Raw genomic sequence first — 24,537 nt, forward strand, 5'->3', positions numbered from 1 at the left:
GCTGAAATGCAAGGCTCAGTCTTACTTGAGCAATCAAGGCGCCGGATAACTTGATTGAGAATTGTAATGAAGGCAGCACTCTGTTTCTTTCTTCTTCTCTCCTGCACCTCCATTGTCACTCTGTGCTATCCTCTGTGTTGTCACCATTAGAGTTTGGTTTAACACACAGAAAATACTTTTGGTTGTTTTTTTTCTTTTTACAGATTTTTATGGAAAATGTGATCGTCTTCCTACATTTTCCTTAAAACATATCCTCTTTATTCTACTATGTTGCATGGAAATAACCATATGACCTTTAGAAAAAAATGGTTGAATTTAAAAATTATTTTCTATTTTTCCCCCTATTTCACATTACATTTGAACTTATAAAGCAGTTCTGAATTTTTTTTCATGCCCCTTTATTTTTGGCTTTCTTCCCTTTCCCTTTTTCCTCTTTTAAGTCACCACATTGTGACAACTCATCTAATAACTCTTTGGTACCCATCTGCCCAGTTCAGTCAGAGCGTGAACAAACTAAAAAACACCTCAGGTATGCAGAAAAAGCCATATCTGAGGACTTTTAGATGCCAGGTAACTTATTTTTGTTCTTTGAGTTTTTCCAAAACACACTTGCCCTGTCTCGCTCTTGCCTCCAAAACCTTTTGGTAAATATTCTGTAGACTGACAACAGAAAACTACAACATATGTACAGTAGAACATGTTGGTAGTGGTTTGAAGGACTGGAGATGTTTTGCTGCTTCAGGGCCATGCTGTTATTGATGATCCATGAATTCTGCAGAAAATCCTAAAGGAGAAGGTCTGGCCAATCACTAGTTCATCTGGGTTACACAGCAAGACAATGACCTAAAGCACACCAGCAAGTCTACCTTAAAATAGTAATAAATATATATGCATATAAATTAAGGTTTTGGAGTGGTCTAATGAAAGGCCAGACTTAAATCTTATTGAGGTGCTTTGACATGACTTTAATTGGGCCAATAAAAAGCCAAGTTCATCCACAGGGATGTAGAAGACTCATTGCAAGTTATCTCTGCTACCAAATGGCAGATTTTACCACAAAGCACGAGGAGTTTGTAGGTTTTTTTACTCTTTTCTTTACATATGGCCTAATCTATTTGGATAGCTTGTTTTAAGCTCTATTTTATTTGTCACACAACAATGTGTTCTTTTTTATTTCTGCTTTTTTGTTTTTTTGCCTACACCAGTAAAACAGCCACAAAAAAAATGAATCTAACAACTTTATTAAGCCTTGGCTCTAGGCTTTTGGAAAACAACCAGAAGAAACTCAGAGGAGCAGAAGAACTTCAAAAATTAGACCCAGTTTATCACTTCTTTGGGCTCCATGGTTACTCTTGGGAAGAAATTCAGTGTATTTCCAATTTTGATATATGGTTTTTTTAAATCCTCAAAGAACCTGTTGACTGCAGAGAGTTTGTACAGATAAGAGTGCAATATAAATCATCTCTGTGGTTTTTCCAACAGCCTCATCCACACTCTGTCCCTTGACACTACATTAACAAGAGAGGCTCCATATAGACTGCAGTCTGAACAAAGCGTTGCAGTGCACTGGCTCATTTTCTCACGCACCGTCTTCCTCTCGCACACTGTTAGCCATGTGATTACACTTATCGCATGCAGCCTACCTCCTCTTTCTCCAAACAGTCACAGAAACACACGGTCAGTGTTTCCGACTCTCGCTGCCTTTCACCGGCGCACACAATCCACGGCTGACTGGGTTATTTGTTACGGAGGTGTGAAGGCCCCGAACCGTGACATTCTGGCACACTGTGTTTACCCTGGCTGGTACTCAGACACTGAGCAGAACACACTCACACACATTCTTTATAGAAAGAGACCGTCTCACAGACTGCAGGCCAAGGCTGCTTGAGGGGCCCTTCTTTGAGTGCGGATATTCGTATGTGTTTGACTGTACTCTTTCAGTGTGTGTTTGTGTGACTGTCACTGGTTCTTATCAGTACAAAGCACAACCAGCAGTGCAGGGCTGCAGGGGGCACAGGGGTGAGGGGGAGGCAGGAGTGTGTGGGTACTCGAATGAAATTCACTTTCCCATTTTCTCTTTCCTCTTTTTCTTTCAGATGTCTGTACCCGTTGATATTTGTCTTCACTCACTTTTCACCTTTTCTTTTTCAGCTGTTGAGCTGAAAATAGTTTGATTTGGTCAACAGATGGTTTCTGGGTGCATCACTTGTATTTTTTTTCACTTATTTTCTTCTATTCGTCCCAACTTAATGTTCATCCCCATTTCCTTGATTTTTATTTGTCTATTAAACATAAATCTTTTAAATGTGCTTCTCTTAAATTGTAACAAAACCACTTGTCTCCACCCATTACTTGCATGTGCTGCATTTAAAATAACCAGCTGTGTTGTAAAGAGGCCACAAATAAATAAGAAAATCACTGGAGGTATGATGAATTATCCCACATACAGTTTGCCTAAACAATAAACTCCTTCCAGTTAAGTACATATTATACTAGGAGCAAACCAAAAGATTTGTATAAAATGCTTTAATTAGGAGCAGATGTCACAAAACAGTGGAGAAAAACACTGTAAAGTAGCAACGGTGACATCAGAAAGGCAAATAAAAAAAACCCAGACCATGACAAGCTACAGATAAAACTGAGAGAAATGCAATTTTCTTTTTTTTTTTTTCAAATGCTCTAAAGTTGGAGATCAGAGAGCAAGAGAGAGAAGACAACAGCATAAAAGAAAGTGGAGGCAACAGGATGAAGTAACTTCTTGCCTTCTTTGCCAGACAGCTCTAATTTAAACCGTGACTTAAACTGAACCTTGGGTTCAGTTTGCTCATGTGACGCTTTATCTTTTTGAACCATTTCAACCCTGGAAACTTTGCAAATTTTTGGGAACAGAAAACTTCAGACATGTTTCTGATGCATAAATCACATTTCCACCTGTATGGGATTGTTGCAGGTGTTTTGGGCAAACCTGTAAAAAGTTCTGTTTTGTCAAAAATCAGCAATGAATTAAGTGAATGAAAGTGCGAGGTCTTGGAGAACAGATATAGAAATGTGGCCATTTGTTAACATTGTAGAAATGAAGTGGTGTGTACCCCTTAGATTTTTCTGTATATTTCTATACCTTAATTGTATAGAAGGATATTTAACCATTATTTTCCATAGACATTTAAATAATTTAAATAGCCTCTTTAACCCTCATACAAAAGTAAAATCCAAACTCTGTATGGGAAACTAACTTAGCTTAGCCCAATATTGCAAAACCAACAATACTTTTGCAGATGGATGCATGTCTGATTCTTTAAACAGCGTAACCTGCTGCTGTAATGGTAGCTTAAATACTAACCTGTGACTGGAGAAAATGTAAGACTAAGATAAATGTTAGCTTTTTCGGGGAAAGAAAATGTTCTGGAAAATGTTTCCAGTGAGAACGTGGTTTGCCTCGTCTGGGACACCGTGGCAAGACTCTGATCATCAAAAAACTTTGCTTAGTAGACAAGGACAGCAGATTGATATTTATGGAAGAGGCTGAGATTTAGCAACCTCAGCATGCATAATATATTGACTTCATGCAGATGTGAAGGCCACTTTCTTGGCTAAATCAGTTAAAGTGCTTTGATTAGACATTAAAACTTCAGTTCAGTCTGGTGTGCAGCACTGCTGCTGGGTTATTCTCTTCTCCATATATAATCCAAGCCCCATTAGTGCAGCATGTTTCACCCCAGTCATGCCAACACACTGACTGCACCATTGAATCCGGCATCAGCAAAGGTTTAATGAACATCTAATTTGTAGCAAAGATGTCACTGATGGACACACAGGCCGTTGCTGCAGGCTGTGCACATGGACACGTCAGTGTTTGTGTGCATGCTGGTTTGTGTCTGTGTTTGTCACAGTTCCCAGTGGTTTAATTATTCAGGCCGCTTTAAATCTTCATTTCCACAGCCCTCACAGCCAGCCAGCCTAATGGTGAACACAGATGAATATTGCATTTTTACCATCAGACTGCCTGTGTGTCAGGGATGGGAAGAAATAACTGCCAAGTCACTGAGAGAAAGAGCAGGGTAGTTAGAAAATAATTCAGCAGAATGGGCTAAAGGAAAAACAAACTCCAAAGTGCAGGCAGATCACAGAAGCAAAGACTGTGATTGAGAAACAGCAAACGCCTGCTGAGATGGAGAGCCAGTGGACAATCTCACAAGACCAGCTAAGTGAGTTTGTCATGTCTTGCTTTTCACCATGCTGTTTTCAGAAAGTAGCCCTCACTGATTCTTATTTCAGCCTCCATTTTACAACACTTCAGTGCTCCCTAGGAAAATCCAAGATGGCAAACTTGGACTGTAACCACATGCTTCAAGCTGAACTGGTCAGGTGATCTGCTGAGGATGCTGAACTGAAGCAGGGACACTTTAAAAAGTATTAGAATGATCGTAAAAAGCTTAAAAACTCAGTAGAAGCACACAGAACGCCAAAAGCTGAAACTGAATCACAAAAATAGCAGAAGCTGAAATCAGAGTAAGATCTCTACCCGATCTGTGTGAAAAAGTTTCTATATTAAAACTGTTTCTGTATGCTGCAATATCAAACTGTTACTTTGTCTAATTAAAAGCTGAATCAAAGGAAGGAAGCATTTTTGTCAGGACTTAGAGTAAGATCAAGTAGAACCTCAATCTAATAAAAATATGTTGACTCTCACATGTAGATTTCTTAGTTTTGTTTGACCTGCCTATTAAGGGGAAAGAATGTAACAGCACAGAGATGAGCATCACTAAAAAGTTTGCTGTGGAGTAACAATAGTTTGCTGTCTCTCATCTTCCTGTCGTTTAATTTAACATCACCCACACAAGGTGTAAGTTTTGAAATGTATTACTTTAAAAAAGTTGTTTTGTTTTTTTTAAATTGAAAAATTTAATCTGACACATTTACAGTGACCTAATCAGGTGGTTCCAAGTTGGCTCTATTGTAGATAAAGACGGTTATTAGAGGTGGCTAGAAACCTGCTGTATGTATGCACTGGAACCAATATGGATCTGAATGAACGTTTTTGGTTAAGTGTCTGAAGCAGCAAAGGAGGTAGATGGATGCCTTGACTTCAGAAATAATTTATGCCTGTAAATAGATTAATGCTTTATTCTATTTATCTTAAAAACATCAGTAATCTTATAAATCTGAGTTTAATAGTAACTAATCACTGTAGTAATAACTGGGTATAAAAGCATTAATGTTTATTATTTACGTGAAATCCAGCTATCTCTTAGCGGTGAAATTCTGGTTTCACTCCAGACTTTCTGAAGTGTTGTGCCGTCTGTAGAGAAGAGCCATGGGCAGCAGATAGAAGAGCATATCTACCTCTGAAATCAAAGCTCGTCTTTGAAAAGCTGAAAAGCACAGAGTTTGATTGCTGCTGACATATCTGGGTTAGAATGAAACGGGGTGCCAGGCACCCGCACCCTTCCCCCTCTACACTATGAAAATCCATAAGGAGGAAAAATGAAGAGCTCCGTCAAAAAGAAGAAGAAAAAAATCCCACGTTCCTGTTTTATTTTTATTGTCTTATAGCGCACGGCATCATGTGTGTCAAGGGGATAAACTGTGTACGGTTGCCGGCTTGCTTGTAAATCAAAGATAAGGGATTACGAGATGAAATCAGAAATGTATGTTTCTACAGTTGATGTATCAAAGGCCAGAGTTTGAAGCAGTTTGTGGGCACATGGAGTAAAGAGAGTAGATGTATGCTAGATTCAGGCAAGCTCCAGGTCTGGAAGGTGTTAATAGCACAAACAATCAAAACTGAATAATAGGTACTCAAGTCATGCATTCCTTCATTCATCTGCACTCAGAGTTCACCATATTTCTCTCTCATCCTCTCTTTCTGCATCACCAGTCTGCTCAGAAAGATGGTTGTGGGCAGACAATCTCACAGTCCCTTTCAAGCTTCAAAGTCCCCTTTCTTCCTCTGCATCCTTTTGCTCCTGCACTGTTCTACATGTTGCCGCCTTATTAACTTGTTCCTCACTCTATCGCTCCTTTCATCCCCTGCAGTAAGTATTCGGTCACAAAACATATTTCTGGCTTTTGCGTCCTAATGAGCCGCCTTTACATGTACACACGTGTTTTTACCCTGCTTCTGTGTAAAATATGCAATGTACAGCTTCCATACTAATGTACCTTTAGCTAATTTTACCACCGTGTTGTTTTTTCTTCTGTATATCTATAAATAGCTGTTATGATGCTAATTTAACTAATAGATGACTTTGTAGAGTCTTAAGCACACGGAGTGTAGACGATTAAAAAAAGCTACTTGCCTTTCTCTCATGATTTATTTCATCTATGATATGGTTAAAAAGCTTTGACCAAAAAATTTTTATATTATAAGCAGTCTTATTATTTTTTTATAGCCATTTCATAGTTCTGCTCAGAAGTTTTCATCATAATTGACATGGACATTATTTGTTGTGGGCTCTAGTCAGGCTAATCCTAGAAAAATTGTTGGATCAAAACAAAAAAATAACAAATAATTGGATACCCAAGTCGCACTCCATCTGCAGAAAGACTTTATGGTCAGATGAGACATGGGTTTGAGCAATTTGACGAGAAAAACTGTCAAATGTGATGATATTATGCCGAATGTCTTCGTCACACTTTGTTTCCACAAAATGGCTGGAATGCCTAAAATCAATAGGTTACAAAGTGGACACAATTATGTGTTGCAACAGGATAAAGATCCCAAACGTAAAACTAATCAATAAATTGAAACTTGTGCAGACAAAAGTTTGAACACTTTGCGTTTTTAAAATCATTATTGTATGCTTTATCAACCTGGTTTGCAAAAGAAAAATAGTGTTTTTTCTGTGATGAATTTATAAAAACTCCTAAACAGAACTGTCAGTTATCTTTCTGGTAATTTGTCAATTAGATAATTTAAATACCTAAAATTGTTTATATTAATAGCAAGATTTAGCACAGTCCTGCCAGTCTTTATTTGACTTTGTAAAACAGTTATTGTACTTTTTTTCACTGTGAAGAACAAAATACCCAACATAATTAATAGTAAATCTTTGTGGATGCATCTAAACCTGCATATTTTATAGTTGTCACTAGCACTGCTTTGGTGCATAAATCTTCATGGATTCTGAATTTTGCTAGATCTTGTTTTTTGCCACCTAATTTTTAGAACCATTAAGTTAAATTAGAATTTGAATAGCTGAATTATGTATTTAATCGTGCCACTTTTATTACAGAGCAATTTTTTGTTTTTTTATATCAGCCCTTGGGCTGATACCCTTTCGTATCAGCCCCATTATGTACGGCCCTCCTTGTTATATAGAATAAAAATAACACCTTATGTTTTGGCTGTAGCAGCCTATATGCTATAACTTGTGTAAAATCTTTATCAGAGAACCTAAAAGACGACGTCTACAGACAGTAGGATGTGTTCGGCATTCTTTATGTACCTGTATTGTGAGCTCTTTGTGACACACATACACACACACACGCACCCCACACACACACACACAATGATCCCCTTATTTGTACCATTGTGTCCCCTTTGCTCCTCTGTGACCATCGCTGCCATCTCATCTCTCCCCCAGGCTCCCCATATCGCTTTACTTCATTATTTAGCATGTTATTTTTTCTCATCCCTGATCTATAGTCTGCACATCACAGAAGCAGCTAATTAATTATGGATGGAGGGGTGTGTGGGTGTGTGTGTGTGTGTGAATTGGAGAGATGAGGGGCTCTTTTAAAAAAAAGAAAAAGCAACGACCAGACATCTGCCTCATTACGAATGCGCAGTGTTTTTGGAACTTTATTAATTTATACCTTGTCAGGCTATGCCAAACCTTCAGAACACTTTTAGCTCTTTTATTCAATTTATTTATTAATAAAGCATCCCACATTTGCTTTCTGCTTTTATCCCCCTCTTACTCCCACACTTGTGTCCCAATCCACCTCCAAACCCATCACCACCTAATGTCTTGATTTTAATCTCTCACCTTTCTACATATCTGCATGAACACACACATACATACACACCCCTACTGACACACACACTGACACATCTTCCCGCTGACTGTCTCATTATCTGCTCTTGGCGGATGTTAAAAGGTGTTTGGCCCACCTGCAATGTAGAGATTACCTCTTTCCAACAAACATTGGTTTATTAATGTCTGCCTTTATTTAGAAAGTGTAATAGTGGAAAAGGAATAGTACACATCTGAGCACATTGACGAAAGGGAAATGTATTAAACCTGCCTTAATGTGGAGTGACAGCTGATCTCCTGTAAGAAGATTCATGGTGGCATCTAATCTAATATGGTATCCGGGCATTTATAAACACACGGTTTCTAAGCAGTCCTGAAAACTCTGGAATTTGATTTGACTGTTTTCCTAGATCTGATTGAATATAGAAACATTCAATGTTTTCCACATTTTAACTTTTTGACAAGTATTTAAAATTCCCAGAATGAGTTGATAAAAACCATTTCTGAATGCCTTAAATGTTTACTCCCACCTCAGATATGACAGATTTTTTTTTAGGGTCAGCAACCTTCGAAAGCAATAAGTTTCATTAACAGAGTTTCATCAGGGTTTGGACCAAATGAAGTCTAATCTTTAAGACATTTAGAGTATAAGCAAAAAAAATAGCAGCAGATAGGTGTTCATCCTTGTGTATGTCCTAATATACTGTACAGTTCAGTCTGAAAAAGTATGGAATTTCGAATTGAAAAACAGATGGGAACCCAGTGATTTAAAAAAATACATCTTAGGATGCAAAATGTCTCACCTTTCCGAGAAGGAAAATTTGGGAAACATTTAGAGGCAAAATTCTGGATTTGTAAGTAACGAAATAAATGCGTACCAGGTAAACTGTATCTGGAAGATAAGTTCGCAAAGCTATCAAATACTCCATGACTTGACTTCTTGTCTTGTCTCTAAAAGGAAATAAAATAAACATCTGGATCACCGTGGGGCATCTTGTCAATGAACGCTCATCAATTACCCTCATTGAACTTCTTGAGGCAAACTGAGGCAGAAAATATTGCTGGAATCTTGCATTGCTTTGACAGACATGGCAATCTTGAGTGTTTTGAAAGGCATTAACAAATTAAATGCATTATTATTATTATTATTATTATTATTAATAATACTTCTGCAAAGGTTTGATTTGAGAAGGATCACTGGCTTCCCTCTGAATTGGCTGTCTGCCATAGTTGGTTGTTTGATGGAAAATAACAGAGGTGTACTTCATGATGTGCATCTGATGTCATAGTTGCTCATAATGATAGCTCCCAGCTAACCTACAGATAATGCTAATTTCAACTGTTTGTATCTGGGATTTTCTTACCTCCTCTCCCATCCAATCGTCATTCCCGACCCATCACCTTCAGGAGGGAACATTGAGTTTGGGCCCAATATGAACTCATAATAAATTTATTTAAGTTGCAGCTTCATTCAACAACTTAGCTTTTTAGCAGAAAATAAGAAATCAGGGGGATCTGAAGGAATGTTTACATTTTCTCTTCATAATCTACATATTTATACACGCCATTAGAACATGGAAATTGTAGCAGTAGCCTCAAGCAGCCTTGGAGGTAGAGCACATATGCAGAGCTAAGAGACCCCTCTGGCTACTTGGATATCAGCCATCACAAACACACTTCTGCACACATCCAGGTACACATACATACTGTTTAGTGTTTTTGTGATTAGTAAATGAATTTTAAAGCTACCGTTGAATTTTTAGTTGCTTGTGCAAAATGCTGGTTTTCTATTTTGGCTTTTGCATGTGTTGACAGTTAAGTTTATGAAGATGTTTGAATGCAAAGACAGTGATGAGAATCCAAAACTGAGCAGATGTTTTTGTGCCGCATTCTCTTGAAGACAAAACCATCTGTGTCATGCATTCTTTCACGCATCTCCTGCACATCCTAGATACACACACAGCTTCACTAAAAGCGCCTGTTACCTGTTACAGTGGAGCAAGATGAAGTGACCCTTATGAAGCGAGCTGCTGGTCTGTGTAAACAGTTCATGGTCTGGAGAATCTGTTTGTCAAGAAAAGCTTAAATTGCAATTTGCTTTTTTATTGATCTTCTGTGAGACTTTTGACTCAGTATAATACCTTTAAGTGCTCCTGAGGCATTTATTACACACACTGTGTCTGGCAGTAAGCCCACATGGTTGGAGTCGCACACTCAAAAAAAAAATAATTTTAAAAATACACATGCTCTTCCTTCCTGTTGGTCATTCCTATATCCGCCAGATGCTGTGTCACATCTGGCAAAGCAAACCAAAGCATCCGTCTTCACAGATGAATTGAAAACTGAGAAGTCGGGAAAAGGAAGGAAATAAAAAAGAAGAAAAACTCTCCTCTAGCTTTAAAGTATTCCCTTCGGTAAAATATTGTTTCAGTGTATTCTGTGCTCTGTAGCCCTAATGCAGGCTTTGAACTGTTTTGGCACCTGTCACAAAGACTGATGAAATTGTTTCTCCCTGCACAATGGTGTTCTGTTCACCTCTCTCCCTCAGTATCCTCCTTTTTTGCTTTCTTTTGCCTCATGTTCCCCTTTAAATCCTCTTTGTTTCAAATGCAGCATTGCAGAAACAGGGGCAATGATGAAGTAGCATACTTAAATGCTAGTTAAATGTTCTGTATAAATGAATGTAATGCTGTAAATATTGAGAAGCCTGACTTTACATGCACATTATCTCTTATTTTATTGTTACTATTACATAAGCTTTGCACTGAGTTGACCCACTTTATATAGCTGTAACTCCAACTCTCTCTGCACAAGGTTTATTAGTGTTTATTTAGTAATTTTGTCAGGATGGCATTTGCAAGGTCAGGCACTGATGTTGGATGCAAAGAGAGTTCATTTGGCTAGAACTAAGGGACCAAGCCTAAACCATAAAAACCACCTCAAAATCAAACCCCCTCTCTACCAGATTGATTGTCAGATGGGGAAGCAATGGCAATCCAGATAACATGTCTCCGTTTGGTTGATTTGTTCCTGACTTTTTTGGTTTGAAACTGTGTGGTCCACCCAGGAGGTTTCATAAACAGTTTAGCAGTTTGTGCCTGCCATGAGAAAGCTTCATATCTGCTTTGATAAAAGCAATGTCAAAAAATCTCCTCAGTCTACTGTAAAGAAAATATCACTCCAATAAATAACTTTGATGGTGGTTTCATCAGGGGTCATAATGTCATATTTTATTAATTTCATAGGTCTAAAAGGAGACTATAAATACAAAGTAACTCATTTGAGCATTTTCTATTAAAAATTTTTTCAGTATATGTATTATATAAAATAAAGAGTTTCCTTTTGTAATTTTTATTTGACATTTTAGTTTTGTGTATGCATTAGAAGTGAGAAGTGATTCAATTGAAAAGATACTATAAGGAAATATAACTGGCCAAGAAGCAAAAAGTAGACCGCGGAGCTGACACAAAGCCGATAGACGGATGAATAAAACATCAGTTAGCATCAGCTTATGCTACAGGCAGTGCTAGCTTGCAATTCAGAGGCTTTCTTGACATAGCAGCAGGGTGTTCAAACCTCCCCCCCCCCCCCCCCACCCTCCTCCACCCAGGGTGATGCAAGTCTGCCGCTTTTGACTTGAGCTTACAGTACTTCTCTGTGACTCGACTTCAAAAGCCACAAGTGCAAATCAATCTCTGTTTCCTCTTCTGTCGCAGTCTCCTGCCTCTCCCTCCATCTCTGGTCCCTTCCATCAATTTTCTAGAGCTGTCTGAGACTCCAGGCAGTTAATTAAGTAGGACATTGTCGGGGACTCTGTACACGATGTGGCTGGAGATGAATGGATGGATAAATAGATTAAAAAGATGTAGGGGATACGGACGTCCCACTTTGCCTTTTTTTTATTTTAAAATATAATTTTATTGTACTTTTTTTTCTTCTCAACATCCATTTGATTATGGTCCTTTTTTAAGTTGTTCACTTGCTGATATTAACATCTCTGTTTCATTTTTTTCTCCCTCCAATTAAACTACCATCTCACATTTCTTTCCTTTCATTTCCTCACCCTCTCCTCCCTCCTCCACTCCCTATTTTCCTCCTTCCTTCTTAACCATCCATTTTCCTGCTGCTCTCTTCCTCTGCTCACCCCGCCTCCCTCCTAGTTGATTATACGTCTGGTCCTCTGTACTTTGCTTCGTCTTCCTCCTGTAGTATTCCCCTCCCTCATTATGTGTTGGGGAGGGAGGGCTCGTGTTTGTGTGTGATCCGAAACACCAAGCCAGGGCTAAGCAGGCTAATGAACAAACTCCGGCATTGTGTTCGGGCCCCGGGGACGCACTGAAGCTTCTAATGTACAGCTGCTACAGCTGGAAAAAGGGTAAAGGGAAATTTTACAGACCAGGAGTCAGATATGTGCTTAAAGAGAGAGGTGAGCGAGTGTGAGCTGATGTATCTGCAGTGAATATTAAACGAGGATCTGGTCAAAGATCCTTTTTTTTAAAGTTCTAATAAGAGTGTGTTACCTAGTGCAGCTGGGACTTGTTTTTAAAATAGATACTTCAGTAGTTTAGGGGGAATAATCTATCTGAAACCAAATGCATTGTTTCAGGGCCCTTCTTCCTATATGAACGGCTGAATGTGAATTTCCTGGCTCTGCATATCTCCTATCATGCAAGTCATTTGTCTCCATGTTGTAAATTTTGTGATATGTATGACAACGTACAGGCTGGGATCTTTAACTCATTTTGTTGAAATTGTATCACCCACACCCTTGTGGTCTTTCTCTTCCTTCCATTCCGTGTTGATGAGATGTGTGTCCCTCTGCCAAATTGCAACATGGTCACTGTAATGACTTAATTTCTTCCAGCACATGCACAAATTCACTTCTCGGAAAGTTTATGCTCCGAGCGTTTTGCCCCGTCTTATTCTTGTCCCAAACATGCTTAATTAATCCAATTGCACATGGAGGGAGCTGTTTGTCTCTAACACATCTGTACAAGGGTATATGCTCAAACACACACCCTGCTCCTGCAGTTGATGGGTGGTTTCCAGATGATCATAACAAGGGTTTTGGATCTTCCCAGAATCCTAAGCTTGCACGCATATGCTCGAAAATGTGCAACAATTATAGAGCTTGTTATTTTATTTCACACATGATGGTACTTCATTGCCGTAACACCAGCACAAATTCTTAATGGGTAAAACAAATACCCTTTATATCTTGTATAAAGCCATACAGCATGAGTTTCAACCTGTTGTAAGGCCAGAGGGAGTTTGACCTTACATTGCATTGCAAAGTGTTCATATCCCTCAAACCATCACGTTTTTCCCCACTATTTATAACCTAACCATTGGTTATAAGGCTCCTCCAAGCTTTCATCATCCCCACAACTTTAACTCTGACCAGTCTGCTGTTCCTCCATCTTTATGATGCTGTCTGTTCACTAATTATCTAAAAAAAACAAACCTTAAGATCTTCACAAAACAATTCCATTTAAGAGTGTGATTTTTGCAAGGCATATGTTGCTACTGCATCACAGATATTAGAAGTTTTTGTGGCAACAAATTTGATTTTATTGCATATTTTCTTGCTACTTTGTTACCTTTCTTTGTTGTTTCTTTTAGAAGTAAAATGTAAGTATCTCTTTATTCATATGATTTCCAGGATTGCCCCCAGATTCTGCCATCAACCCAGATTTACATGCCAGCGGGAGTCACCAAGCCGATCACCTTGGCAGCCAGGAACCTTCCCCAGCCACAGTCTGCACAGAGGAACTATGAGTGCGTCTTCGACATCCAGGGTCTGACCAAAAGTGTTCCTGCGCTGCGCTTCAACAGCACCTCCATCCAGTGCCAGAAAACCGAGGTGAGCAACATCGGAAAGATTATGGGAATTCTGGGTAAATTGTGAATTAAGGAAATGCGTTTTTTTTGCACAGTAGTGTTGGAGAACACAGGAGGTGGCATGTTCTTTATTCAACATTTCAGAGAAAAATCTAAAGTGTAAAACATAAGAATGCCAGATCATATTTTAACATACAAAGCTAAAGTAAAAAAAAAAAACTGCACTATTTAATGAACTGCAGTGCAAATGATGTGGTGTATTAGGTTCAAACAGAAAGCATTCTCATTACTTTGTTATAATCAATACAGCTGGGTAACTAAATCATGATCCCATAGAAGGCATTGACTTGGTCAAGGTTAAATAATTGCCTCCAACAGCTAATGACCATTCTGGACATAAATGTGCTCACCATCATGATGAATCACTATGCACTCATTGCATACTGGCTTGCTGACAGTCTAGATATATGACCCCATTCTTATACGTTGCATTGAACCGCTAGTTGGCAAATAAATATTGTTGTCAAGTACTAAACTTATGATTAAGATGCATGTATACATAATGAGGATTTTCCCGGTCTTTTTATTAGTCCAAATCATAAGTGATTACATTGGATTTCCTAGAACGTGATTTAAAATATTGATCAAGCGTGAGTAAGGCTGAGGAGTGGATGTTCATAGCTTGGTTTTACGACGCTGGCAAAAGTGTTCATAAGGTTACATGGCAACAAAAAACATATTTAGTTGATGTAACAGACCAAGATGAAGTAGTTCATTCTCAAGTGAATTTCCTTGGCAAATAAAAATCAAAAAAAGTGTTTCATGCATTTGTTGTCGGCCACTTTACTTTGATATTTCTCAATAAACACCAGTTCAACCAGTTGCTTTCACAAGTCACCCAATTTATGGATGACATACAAAATGCCATGTGTGGCAGAAAGCAAAGTCCTTCGCATCACCCTGATCCTTTAATCCACTTCAAATTTGACAGATTTTACTTGCAAGTAAATTTTAAAAATCTTTCCCCTTTACATCCTGCTCTGTGTACTTTGTGTTGGTCTATCACACAATCCCAGTGAAAGCACATTGATGGTTGTGATGCTGACATGACAAAACGTGACAAAGTTCCAGGGGTATAAACACCACTGCAAGGCTCTGTATGTGCTCATGACTTTAACAGGAAGTGGTGCATATTAACTGGATTTAGTGCTCCCACATAGGGCTTTTTTTTCTGCACACTGTCTAGTAAGAACCCGTTTTGTTTGTACATGTGCAGAGGATTTGCAGGTAGGTCCATGGCTGTTTGATGTTGGAATATGGCTGTTTTTGCACGCGCATGTGTGGCTTCAAAATAGCATGACAGATAAGAGGTAGCTAGCGTTGCGCTTCATTGAGGCTGAAAATGTGCAGAGGAAGTCTCTCTCTGAACCTAGTTTGGAGCGGATTGATCATGTTTACACCTCCACTCTATACCTCTCCCTCTATTTTCCTCCGTCCTCCTGCAGAGTTCATCTTTTTCTCTCTGCCTTCCTGCTGCTCCCTGGTTTCAGCGCTCAATCTTCCGCACATGTTCACCTGCACTCTTCACCAGAGTGTTTTCTATTTTTGGAAAAGAGATGATAGATAATGCTTTTAATTTAGTTTTTCATGCAGGATCATGAGGTGTCACTGCAACAGAGAATAGTGGATCTGATAAATTAGAACCACTTAGATGTCATTTTTTCGTTGTGGAGCTCTTTCACTTGATAATACTCTGAGGTTTTGTCATTTACATATTTGAGCAGCGGTCCGTACTTAGCCGTAGATCTTGACGACTAGCCACTGTGACAGTATTCTGTCCATATCGACGGATAGTCTACAGGTGTTGGCACACACTTGACAGGGAAGGCAGGGATAATTATCCTGCTACAGGGTTGTCTCTCAACAGAGATGTCTGTTTATTGACTCTTTATTGTAGCTGGAAGCCTGGTGTTAATAAGCAACAAAGTCCAGCTCTGGCCAAAAGTTAAATATCTCTATTTGATGTCCACCAACCAGACATGCTAGCAGTAATTAGCCTCAGGCTGTCAACACTTGGTCCTTGTTTAGCAATTTGCTGCGGCAACTTGACTGCAACACCACATATTCATGTAGCACATGCATAGAGTCCTCATGCACCCGTATTTAGATTCAGGAGATGAAAAAGGTGCCAGCTGCATGAACTTGCTATTAAGGCATAATTCATGCAGACTTGAGCTTATGAGTTTAATTATGTGTCATGAATTATTAGGATGAGGATCTTATTTTAGCAGAGGAGCAATATTTCACAAGAATAGGGTCTTAAATATTAGTTTATCCATTTATAGACCTTCATATCTCTAGTTTTCACACAGGCTCCTCTCTGTTTGCTCATGCTGTGACAGCGTTCAGCGCGGAGTCTATGAATCATGCATGACTGCGGTGGAAATAGACTTCATCTCCTATGCTGTGTACACATTGCTGCATCTGTTTGTATACACACACGCGCACATACACACCTATGGCGAGAGGGGTTAATCACTGTCTGTAGGCACGTTGACATGTGCATCTCTCAACATGGCTTACTGCGAGTCTCCCATGATAGCCCTGTATGCATCTTTGGATTTGCACTTCCCTCAGACCACTGCAACAACACTGCTTTATGGCTAGTCAATGGGATGCTAAACCAGTGGTTTGTCTTTGTGTTTGAGTGACTCAAATGTTTATCTAAAACTCGTGGGTTAAACTAACACAGCTGAAGAAAGGAGCACAAGCAGAGAAACGAGAGTTGTGTTGAGTTATGGATACAGTGATGCATACAGCTGAGAGGACGATGCAGAATATTGGGCTCATAAAAATAAGATTGTGGTAATATTTTGTGGAAATCTATATATATATATATATATATATATTTTTTTTTTTTTACAAATAGATTTTCATAAATCACAAATTGTGCTTTATAGAAGCTTTATTCAGTGTGAAATTATCCAGTTTATCAGATTTGGGTATAAGTTCTGAGGTAGAGATTATCAAATGATGTTTAGACTCATTAAGAAACCGTGAAATAACCCTTTAAGTCAGCATGACTAGAAGCGCTACAAGATATGCCAACTTTGTGCTGCTTTTGATTTGATCTGAGACAAACATCTTTCCAGAGTGGAGAACATTCTAGTTGGTGTTCAGGAAACTAGTGGGATTTGCTAATTGGTTTTCTCGGCGATCAATTACTAGCCCATAATAATGTATTTCTCTTCATTGTATGGTTGCAAACAGTAAAGGAACGAGCTCAGTAACAGAAGTCATAGTACAGTGGGCCCTGCTACGTTAATTTAAGAAGAACAAATAAGGAGCTTATTTCACCATGTGCAGCATCCATTTTGAATATGGGTTAATGGATTACCAAGGAGCTTCAGCTAGGTGTTCTGTGAGATTTTTGCCATATTTGACTCAGGTGAGAAAATTGTGTTCAGAGCTCAAACCAAGCGTGTGACTAATGTATTGAACAACAGCTGTATGTTGCTAGTTCACACAATAGGTGTGGTCAAAATCTACTCACAAGAGTTAGACCAGTGTTTTGTTTCTTGTCATAAATGTGAAAGCTGAATTACGTTGTCTTGAGGTCATTAATGGTGTTTTTTTTTTTTTTAACACCTCTGGCCTCCCGCTATTGTTAGCAGTTAATAGTTAGCTAGTGGTTTGTGTAGAAAAACAGACAAGACACTTTCATTGTCAATACACTTTTGTGCTGGCAATAAAGTACAAAAGATTCAACCAGATAATTGCTCTAAAAGTGGTGGAGTTTTCTTTCACGTTTTAGTAATGGAGTAGTGTTGGCTAGTCCAACAATAAAACTTTAATCTGTGGTTTTCCAAAGAAACGAGCGCTGAGCTTCCCACGGGAGTCTGTAGGAACTCCTGTGGGACTAAACTGAAAACTATACCGATAGCATTGATTTCTGTTCATCCTTAATGCAATACACACAAAAAGGACAAGATTCAAAGGAAGAACGAGATAATGGATATTAAAAGCTGCAACACTTCAGCGATGGTGATGTTGCCTTTTCCTCATTTGAACTTGGTGCAGTACAGCTGATCTTCTCTAAACTCTGTTTTCACACTGACCAGCTCCATTGTGTGTAATAAGGATCAATTATATTCAGTTTATGTCGACTACAAAAGTACGCATCACAGCGCACAGAAATCAGAGTTCAACATATTTCAATGTTGACAGTTCAATTTTCCTCTGCCACACACACCTCCACATCGAGGTAGGCGCTGTTTCATCAGCACTTTTTCCAATCTAGGACAAAATCCTTGTTTTACACCCAGTGCCAAACATCCGGTGATGCTTCTTGCCCCTTTAAGGCCAAACTTAGCAAACTTTAGCAAACTTTGTCAGTGTAACATGGCAGCTAAAACCTACTTCCTTATTATTTCAAAATAAAAGTATAAAATAATGATAGCTGTAATTTACTTCACCAGTCAAAATCACATGCTGACAACAACTGAATTGCACGGTGCAGGACACGTTTCACTTTGACAAGACATATGCTTTCATTTTTCTATTCCCTTAAACCCCTGGTGTTGAGAGCTAAATGTTGAAAGAATTGGGGATCGGGAGTAGACAAAAGAAGATGAGGAGGACAAATGTTGTAAAGGGAAAAAAAGCAGAGAACCAGAGGAAAGAGAGACTGATTGAGCAAGAACAAAAAGAGATGTAATGCCTGAGAGAGATAGTGACTAGAAAAAATGAAGATGAGAGGGTGTTAGATGGACTAGGGAAATTGGAGCTTAATAGACAATTTCAGGTTACATGAATGGAGGAAAGTGGAAGAGGGAGAGAGATGTCGAAAAGAACATAAGGGAAGGAGCGGGGGATCGAGATGAGAGCATGTGAGAGAAGAAAATCTTCTCCAAAGTCTCTCCTGAGGCCAGAACTCTTTCTCCTCTCTTTCATACAATATCACACCATCCAAGAGTAGACAACTTCACCACAGGATATTCAGAACATCCACAGTCAGATCAGGTTTAAACACTAGTTTCCCATATTTTGCTGTTTCTACGGTGACTATGATAACATAATACTCTTATGGAGGATCCCCTAGGAGGAGACTGTCAATAACCCACTGTATATGTGGTACACAGGATATATGATAGTGCAACTCCAGCTCTATATTACCCATGTTGGGTATTGGCTATCCATATGTGCTCTTGGGAGAATTCAGTGTTTTTGTATTAAGTTCCTGCACACACCAGCTGATCCCAACGGGAAAAAAAGACCAAGTGGATTATAGATCTGAGGAGAAAGAAGGCAGGACTGTAAAAGACTTGCTTTCGCAAGCACACATAAAACAAGTAGGCCATATTTAAGGTGTTGAGACTTTGAAGATTCCTACGTTATAAAAACTGCTCAAAGCTCTAAATTTTGCTGTGTTGAGCCTTCATTGGGTTTGTATTGCACAAGTAATAATTCATAGCAGTTTGCATATCTGGCTTTTGAAGTTGGGAATTTTGCAAAAAGTAAAATTTTTTATACCCTGGTAAAGTTAATAAAATAACTCGCTGTCCAACGTCCACTAGCAAATAAATTGTAGAAGCGCTCTGATCATTTTGGAGGAGATGAGGAGGAAAAGCGTGTCCTCTTTGCTTCCTTCTTATTTCATTTTGCCAGAAAAAGCCCACATTGATACTGACAAATTCACAACCATCAGCCAGAACTTATGGTGGAAATAAACTCTGGTCAGCAGCCACCAAAACAACAAGCTGGTGTCTGCATCAGAGCTGTCCGCTTTTCTGACCTGGAAGAGACAGCTTCCCGGTGTGTGTCGACCAATCAGAGGCAGCGCTTCGGGTGAAAGGGCCAATAGGATGCTGAGCTGGGGGTTGTGAAGGCTGCGGTTGCACTGCCAAAGGGGTCACCGGCGTAAACAAGCACTTGTACACGCCCACACGCACAGCCTTGTAAAAGTATTCACAGCCCTAACATTTTTTCTAATTTTATTTTCAGACAGCCACAAATTTCAGGGTATGTTGCAGGGTTTTATGAGGTGAAGAACTGTGAGATGGAAGGAAAGGGAAATGTAGTTTTCAAAATATTTTTACAAATAAAATGTTGAGAATTCTCTTCTAATAGCCCTCAATAACATTTTGTGCAAATCTTGCCTCTACATAGGAGTCACCTAAGTTTTAAATTCAATGTGTGTGCCTCAGAGGTTTGCTAGAGAACATTAGTTAACATTTTTACTATCAGTTTTACACATTTAGAAACTCAAACTTGTACCCATTGTTCAAAGTATTTTACTGTCAGGCTAATTGGATAACTACACTTATCTAATTTCAGGTTTTGTAAGAGAGTATCCGTTAGGGTTGGTTCTGAACTTTATAATCATTTCTGTGACTATGTTTAGTCTAGCTGTCCTACATTAACTCACACTAAGTCTCCGAGGGTTTTTTTTCTGTAGAATTGCTTTTAGTGGCATTTAGTTATTTCTGAAGCATTCCCGTTGGATGATACTGCCACTATCATGTTTCTGTTTGTTAGTTTTGTTTGGGTGTATCATGGTAAAGGGGGCAGAACTGAAATGCTCACTTCTTAATTTGCAATTTAGATTGTTTAATTTTCCTTTCACCTTTCACATTGATGCACTACTGTGTGTTCTGTTGAGGAAAAATCCCAATAGAACACCTGGAAATCTCTTGTAGAAAACATGACATGGAAAAAATCCAGTACTTTCAGAACCAAAGAGTCTGGGGAAGATCATCTGGAGATCTCTTTAACATTAAGACTGAACGAAATGGCTCAAACTGTTATAGACTCTACTTTTCTTAGCATTATGGCCCTAAGTGTTGTTAGCTTTTACTTCAGTTGCACGTCTCCACTCTCCTCCCTTTTCCTCCCTCTTTAACCTTCTTTCCTTGTTTCTCCCTGGAGGGCAGGAATGAGAGGACAGATGATATCAGCTCAAGCCGTACACCATTACCTCAACGTCTGATAAACCAGTCGGCCACTCCATCACCCTCCTTTTTTCTCTCTGCTCTTCACCAGTGAGGAAAAAGCAGACGTGGGGTCAGGAGGAGAAAATCTAGTTTGGATATAAGACGTGTGTCTGTGTGTGTTTTCTCAGCGTGCGTAGAGAGCAGCTGTTTGTTGAAGAAGAGATGTGATGTTTTAGAGGTCCTGATGGCATCCAATTAAGGGAGATAAAATGATGATGAATTGCAGTCTGGCTGCGGAGATCAACACCATTGTGTGTGTGGGTGTGGGTGTGTTTGAGAGCGCACACACGCGCGCGCACCCCCTCGTACAGCAAGACGGCCAACTACAAAAGCAACAGATTTGGAGAAAATTGTGGAATGTGAAGGAAAGATGGGAAAGGTGGAAAAATACAAAAGCAAGAAAGTTCTGATGCAGCGATTTGAGAAAGAATCTGAAAAATAGATTAGGAGAAAAGGTGAAAGAAAAGTACAGCTGTAGAGGAGAGAACAAATAACTTCAAATGGGAAATGAGAAGGAAAAATGGCAAACCAAAAAAATGGACTAACAGATAAATGAATGGATGCAGAGAGCAAACCGAGGTCTGGAGAAGGGGCCAAACATGTCTGCAGGGAGAGAGGACAGTCCAGTGATAGTCTGTCACACATCCTGACAGTGTGTGTGTATGTGAAAGAAATGAGTCAGGGTGCTGACGCAAGCTTCACTCCTATGACTTTATGAGATTTGTTAATATAACTAACCGACTGCAATAACCGGAGGCCGTAAACCTTTTTATTTTCAATACATCAAAGCGTGCACATATTTTCAGACATTCACGCCGTTAAAAGTGTCAGGAAAGAGGCTAATGAGGGCCTTGGTGCTGCTCTGTGTAGGGTAGGTGCGGTGGGGCATGGTAAAGTCTGGCCTGGCATGGCGTTACACAGCTTAATGAGATATAAACAGTGGACCTGCCACCTCTTTCAGCCATACCACACACTGACTCTGTTTTAATTGGCCTGCAGACTGCCTGTGTGTTTAAGTGTGTGTGTGCAACATGTGGGGGCAGTGGCTGGAATCTACTGTGAGCTGCTGTAAATTAAAGACTGCCATGTGATCGCTCAGATGACACTAATCAGATTTTGATTTCAGGGGAGTGCAGTGTTTTTACAGTTGCAATTTTTTTTTGTATTTCCTTTAAAAAAAAAAATTGGTACTTTATTCAAAAACATATTTTTTTTTACTATGTCAGTTAGAAAGCCTTTGAGTCATTTAATGCTGAAGTTGGTGCTTTTTATTTATGCATTTATTTACACTGGGCGCTTATCTTCCACTGATTCCACTGAGTTTGATATCTAACAGTCCTTCATTGTCTTGCTCAGCTTGTCTTTTTCCTTCCTTTCAAATCAAAATGCTTGATCTCTGAGTATGTTACTGGCCAACTTCAGGATGAATCTATTGGGTTGTCCACTCCTGGACAGCTCCTGTCCATTCCTGCCCTAAATGATGATGACGACCTCAAATTATTTGTAAATGTCCTTTTAATGTTCCCTAATGTTCCCCAGATTGACGAGAAGCAGCAGTTACTGCTTTAAGATGATTGTTCATATCTTTCCGCTTTGGAATTTTATCAGCACACATCTTCACCAGACCAATGATCCATTATTCATATGATTTTATTTAGTAGCACCAGGCTGCTGAAAGAGTACATTGTTTTTTTTGCACATATTAGATTCAGCTTTGGTAAATAAACAACAATAGTGTAGAATCTTTTGTCTATTTGTCCAGATAAGAGTAGATTTAAATTGTTTTAGGGAAAAATCATTTTGTGAAACCATAAAAAAACCTTTCTCTCCTTATTTGTTTTAAGCATCTGACTTCCTTTCTTTGTCCGTCCTATCTTCAGCTTTCTGTCTCTCCTCCAGGTGACGATCAGAACGCCCACGCTCCCTTCTAGGATAAATAAGAATTAATTGCTGCACAGCTATCATCATATGCCAACTGCTCCACCCGTCCTCCACCCCACTTTAATTATCCATTTTTCATTTCTACCTCTCCCCCACATCCATTCAATTTGTAACCTTTACTCTACACACGCTCTGGATTTTACCAGTTCAATTTCTTCATGATTATCAGGAGATTAGCAAGAACAGAATTTGCCTTCAGGGTCTAACAGAGCTACCCGATTTATTTTGTCTTTTTGAGCAGATGTGGTTGCATTTGGGAGGGGAAGACACACTCCATATGAATGGTTTTCTGCCAGAAGATGGCATCAACTCTTTTTCTCAAATGGCACTGTCAATGAGACACTTCGATAGCAGTGTTTCTGTAGAGTACATGAAACGTCTAGTATTGAAGCCATGAAAAGTTGATGGTACTTTTGAGATCTAAAGAAGTAGGACTAAAGAAAAAGCTTGAAGAAATTTTTCTATTTCCAAACTTTATTCCAAGTTTCAGTTATTCATGTTTGTCCATCCATCTTTTTATATCTCATTAGAGGCACAAAAACATATTTGTTCTTTTAAATTGAGCAAATGTATTGAGAACTCTGGAGTTTTAAGACTGGAAAAGTCTAAAATTTTAACATAAAAATGTGCAAAAACTTTTTACCAACTATAAGTTGTCATCTGTAGCTATCTTTCTCTTGATATGTAAAGGCTACTTTATTAAAGTGCTGTTCTTTTGATGAATGAATGCCACAAAACTCTGTTTTTTTTTAAATACATGTGCTTATTTAAGCCTACTGGCGAGTTGGTGAGGGGAGAAAGGCTGCCAGATGAATGGCACAAAGTTGACAGAGAAGCAAAAGGGTGACACTGAAAATATGGACATTTCTGCAAAGTACCACATATCAGATTTTTTCCCTCTGTAAGAAGTCTTGTAGCTTACACTAGCTTAATGTGTTGGCTGAAAAATAAGAAACATTGACTATGACAGCATTATTTTTCTCTCAAGCCAGCATTTTTTTCTCCCGCTCCCTTCTTTCTGTGTTTCTTTCTATTAGTGTAGAAAGTATTAGTCCAAGCCTGTGCATGTGTGTGGGCGTGTGTGTGTGTGTGTATATGGGTCTCTGTGCAAGAGATAAGCTGGCTAACTGGGTCCGGCCATGCTCCAATCCTGTTAGCATTAGCGATTAGCACTGGCTAACAGTCTCCTATTATGAGCAGGGAGTGATTCCAAGTTGCCTGACCTCACACATAGTGTACACACATTCACACTCCCTAAGCTGTGAGAAGGATTACCACTTGAGCCTTGATTAGGAGGCCATATCTGCCTGGAAGTTGACTGCATGTGTATGTGTTGTGCATAAATGAGTATAGCGATGTGTAAATCTTGACTTGGACAGACACTATGTGTCGGACCTAATCTAGTCGGGTAAAGGCTATTTCAGATGGACCAACTTTGCGTCAGTGTCCTCTGTTTGTTTCATCGCCTGTCCTTTTGTGAGATATCTTATAGCTGGAAGGATCTGCAGTTGATTGAAGGATGTGTTCGGTCAGGTCTGACTTTCCTGTCATCACCTTTGGAAAACTGTCAAGAGATGGAGAAAAGCCTGTCTTGTCATCGGTATAGACTTGCCCGGGGCAAGTTTGATATTTTTAGGTGTCCGGCTTCAGAATGACTAATTATATGACTGTGACCCTCAGAAAGTAGCAGTTGTTATACTTTTAGCTTCCTTCAACCATAGTTCCTGCTGGTTCTCATATTCATTCTCCGTTTGTTTGTTTGTTCTGTCTCTCGTTAGTCTCTC

The 24,537-nt window shown here is 39.1% G+C and overlaps 1 protein-coding gene across 4 annotated transcripts in view; it reads left to right on the plus strand.

The window, feature by feature from the left end:
- The window catches only part of plxna1b (plexin A1b), a 218,729-nt gene that overhangs the window by 128,876 nt on the left and 65,316 nt on the right, over positions 1-24,537 (plus strand). For all 4 annotated transcript variants that reach the window (XM_032548434.1, XM_032548436.1, XM_032548435.1 and 1 more), the window contains exon 10: positions 13,642-13,842. In XM_032548434.1, coding sequence (XP_032404325.1) covers positions 13,642-13,842 — 201 coding nt within the window. The remainder of the gene's footprint in view (positions 1-13,641; positions 13,843-24,537) is intronic.

This window comes from Xiphophorus hellerii, chromosome 20, assembly GCF_003331165.1.
Source record: "Xiphophorus hellerii strain 12219 chromosome 20, Xiphophorus_hellerii-4.1, whole genome shotgun sequence".
NCBI lineage: Eukaryota > Metazoa > Chordata > Actinopteri > Cyprinodontiformes > Poeciliidae > Xiphophorus > Xiphophorus hellerii.